At 40.3% G+C, this 3,019-nt stretch overlaps 1 protein-coding gene across 1 annotated transcript in view; it reads right to left on the reverse strand.

Moving 5' to 3' along the window:
• Window positions 1–6: 6 nt before the first annotated feature.
• The window catches only part of LOC119591775 (sodium-independent sulfate anion transporter-like), a 31,961-nt gene continuing 28,948 nt past the window's right edge, over window positions 7–3,019 (reverse strand). The window contains exon 11 of the mRNA XM_037940521.1: window positions 7–2,796. Coding sequence (XP_037796449.1) covers window positions 2,642–2,796 — 155 coding nt within the window. The 3' untranslated portion in view covers window positions 7–2,641. The remainder of the gene's footprint in view (window positions 2,797–3,019) is intronic.

Consider the following 3,019-nt stretch of genomic DNA (forward strand, 5'->3'; position numbering starts at 1 on the left):
AAAAGAATCACTAATCTCAATCTCAAGAATCCTTAATCTCGACATGTCCACAATAGGATACTAACCTACACCTTGTCTCTATTAATGTAAAACAAAATATTCCGACGATCATGACTAACATTGTCTCGTCACAACATCTCCCCTTTACGTTGCTGGCGGTAACCTATGAACCATTCTGCTCAAATCGTCTTATCTGCGTAGTCATTCAGTCGTTTATTTATTATTTAGTCTTTTTTCGAGGTTAACGAATACGGCTTAAGGTACACTTGCTATTTTCTCTTTTTGTTTAGAATTGTGGATAAGTGAGGGTGAACCTAAGCTTAAGGTTAACTTTTTCCGTCCGTAAAGATAGTGGAAGAATTTAGTCAATTTGTTCTCTCATCAGTAGAAGGTCTTCACCAACAGAGAAAAAATCGACCTATTTATTCTAACTGTACAGCGGAATATAGCAATCTCTGATGTTCACATTTTCTCTAATTGCTGTAAATTATATATCCTCTTTTACTTACGACAAAAATACCTCACTCTTTGACAGCAGGAACGAATCGTTCTATTACCACCACCAGTACAAAAAAGTCGACCCGTTTTCTACGAAAGTCGCGACCTGACTCTCCACCACAAACAGGACACCTCAAATCTCTCTAATTGCTGGAAGAACACAGGCTACCAGACCAAGTTCTCGTATGGTCTCATTTGGGGTTCTCTACTGACGATGTGTAAAGTGTGATATCCACAAAGAAATACAAAACCTCAACCAATCTGTAAACCATAAACAACCAGAATCTACAATCTCAACAACAATATCTGTTAAGAACCATTCTGAATGGCAGTTAGAGAGAAAGGTGAAGGCACAACGAGGCGGAAAACGTAACATCTCCTTTTAACTCTCAATTGCTCAATTATTCCAAATTTTAAAAAGATTCCATTAACTATTTAATCCATGAATATGCGCCTACGTATAACCTGCCCCTCTCACTGCCATCACTACTATGTAGTCGATAGCAAAAAATGGTGACACATAGTATAACAACAAGATGAAATAGCATGTGACACATATATTTACTGACTTTTTGGCACCTCAAAAAATGTCTAACTATAAGATTCATGCAGAAGATGTGTGTCCTTTGTCTCCTAATCGTTAAGACTCTCAAATGACGAGTCATCACCGGTAACAAGCGAGGACACACCTTGAAAGTTAGGAGGAAAAAGATTAATAAAAGAAAGCAGAAGGAAAAGAAAGTGAACAGTTCAAACTAGCTCAAGTTACTTCTAAATCAGAAGCGAGCTTTCCCTGCTAAGACAGAGTGGCTCAGAGTGGGAAAGAGTAAGACACCGTGATCAAGATATGTTGGCGACCGTCGTCTACGAGGGAAGGAGAGGTACTGAGGATAAGACCGAGGGGGAAATTAGTTTAGACGGAAAAACAGGATCTGCACTTCCGGGGGAAATGTCTAAACATGGAATTCTAAACTATCAAACACTTCTAACACCCTACTGAAAAGAAAGACGTTCTCTAAACGAACTGAGACATCTCTATAATCAATTTCTATTTTCTTCCCTGTGACTTTTTTCAATATTCATTTTATTGTAATATTTGATTTATGGTAAGGCTTCTGGGGCCCTGTGCAAGATAAAGTATTTTTTTCTCAATATTCTTTAAAACGAAATAAATCTAAAAGTAGTATACCTAAGCCTCAAAATTGACTCTGGATCTACTCTCTCTAAATGACATGAGAAAAATATATATGTATGATGAAGTCCTTTCTCTTTCAATGTGTTCGTTTACCTTATAAATATCGTCGTTTGAGTGACGATTTGTAGTGAATTTCAGGAAGGTATGATTAAACTACAAAATTAATCGCTTCTTAGCCGGAATCCAAGGCCCTCATACCTATGGAATTTAAATATCCCTCTAAGGCCAACACCTTATTTTCCTTTCATAAAGAAACGGTACCCTTATTGCTATCCAATAACATGCATTCCTTCTTCCTAAGGACAACAGGATTTTTATACATGTATATATAAATTGCATCAAGTTCGTGACATAGTGAGGAATGTTCATGTTCACGTTCTTGGCTCTTCGCTGAGACCTTGTTCATCACACCCCGTCCAAGTAGCCCAGCCACGCCCCTTCACCACAGCCGAGCCACGCCCCTTCACCACAGCCGAGCCACGCCCCTTCACCACAGCCAAGCTAGGCCCTTTCACCATACAGCGGGTTCACGACCTCTTACTACACAGCTGGGTCCTCATCTGCTAACGCGCGGTTTGAGGATAGACCTCCAGTGGCCAAGACTCCAGTCAGATACTTGCCTTTGCTCTGCTTATCGTTTTCTAGCAATGACTCTGGTAAAATTTGCCAAACTGTAACACGTAAACAATATCGCAAACGCCATTCCAATCGTCTTCCTCAGGCTTAACTAGTATCCAATTCCCCAAGCTAGAGAAGCCTTGGTACAAAATATATTACTAAATTCACATAACCTTTTCCAGCACGCTTTTCCATCCCGCGAGCTTTTTAATTCATTAGAAAAAGTTGCATTCCAAAAACATGAAACTGGAATATGCTTTGTAATGGCGTGCGGGCGGGGGCTATAGTGGGAGGCCGGGAGGGGGTCAGTTGCCCCTTATGAGAAGGGGGTTATTTATGCTCATGGAAAGTGGTGGTGGAGAGCAGTGGGTTGGCCGCCTCGCTGGTGTCGGAAGTGGGCGTAGCTATCATGCTCGACAAGACCACGCCCCCTACATTCCTCTCGCCGCCGTTCAGAGCCCCGAGCGTCTCCTCCGTCTGGCCGTCTGCGGGAAAAAATAGCATGGGTGTTTTTTTTTAGACGAGGATAAACAGCCTTTAACAATAAAATAATTCATTTATAACCTTAAATGGTACAGCAACTCCCATTGAATATCGCTACCTCTTGATCCATACATATTATTAACAACAATCTAAACTAATCTTTATAATCTCGAGTGTTGAATCATTATTCTTTAATCTAATCATAATTCACACACAAATAAGCAA

The sequence above is a fragment of the Penaeus monodon genome, chromosome 29, assembly GCF_015228065.2.
Source record: "Penaeus monodon isolate SGIC_2016 chromosome 29, NSTDA_Pmon_1, whole genome shotgun sequence".
Taxonomy (NCBI): Eukaryota; Metazoa; Arthropoda; class Malacostraca; order Decapoda; family Penaeidae; genus Penaeus; species Penaeus monodon.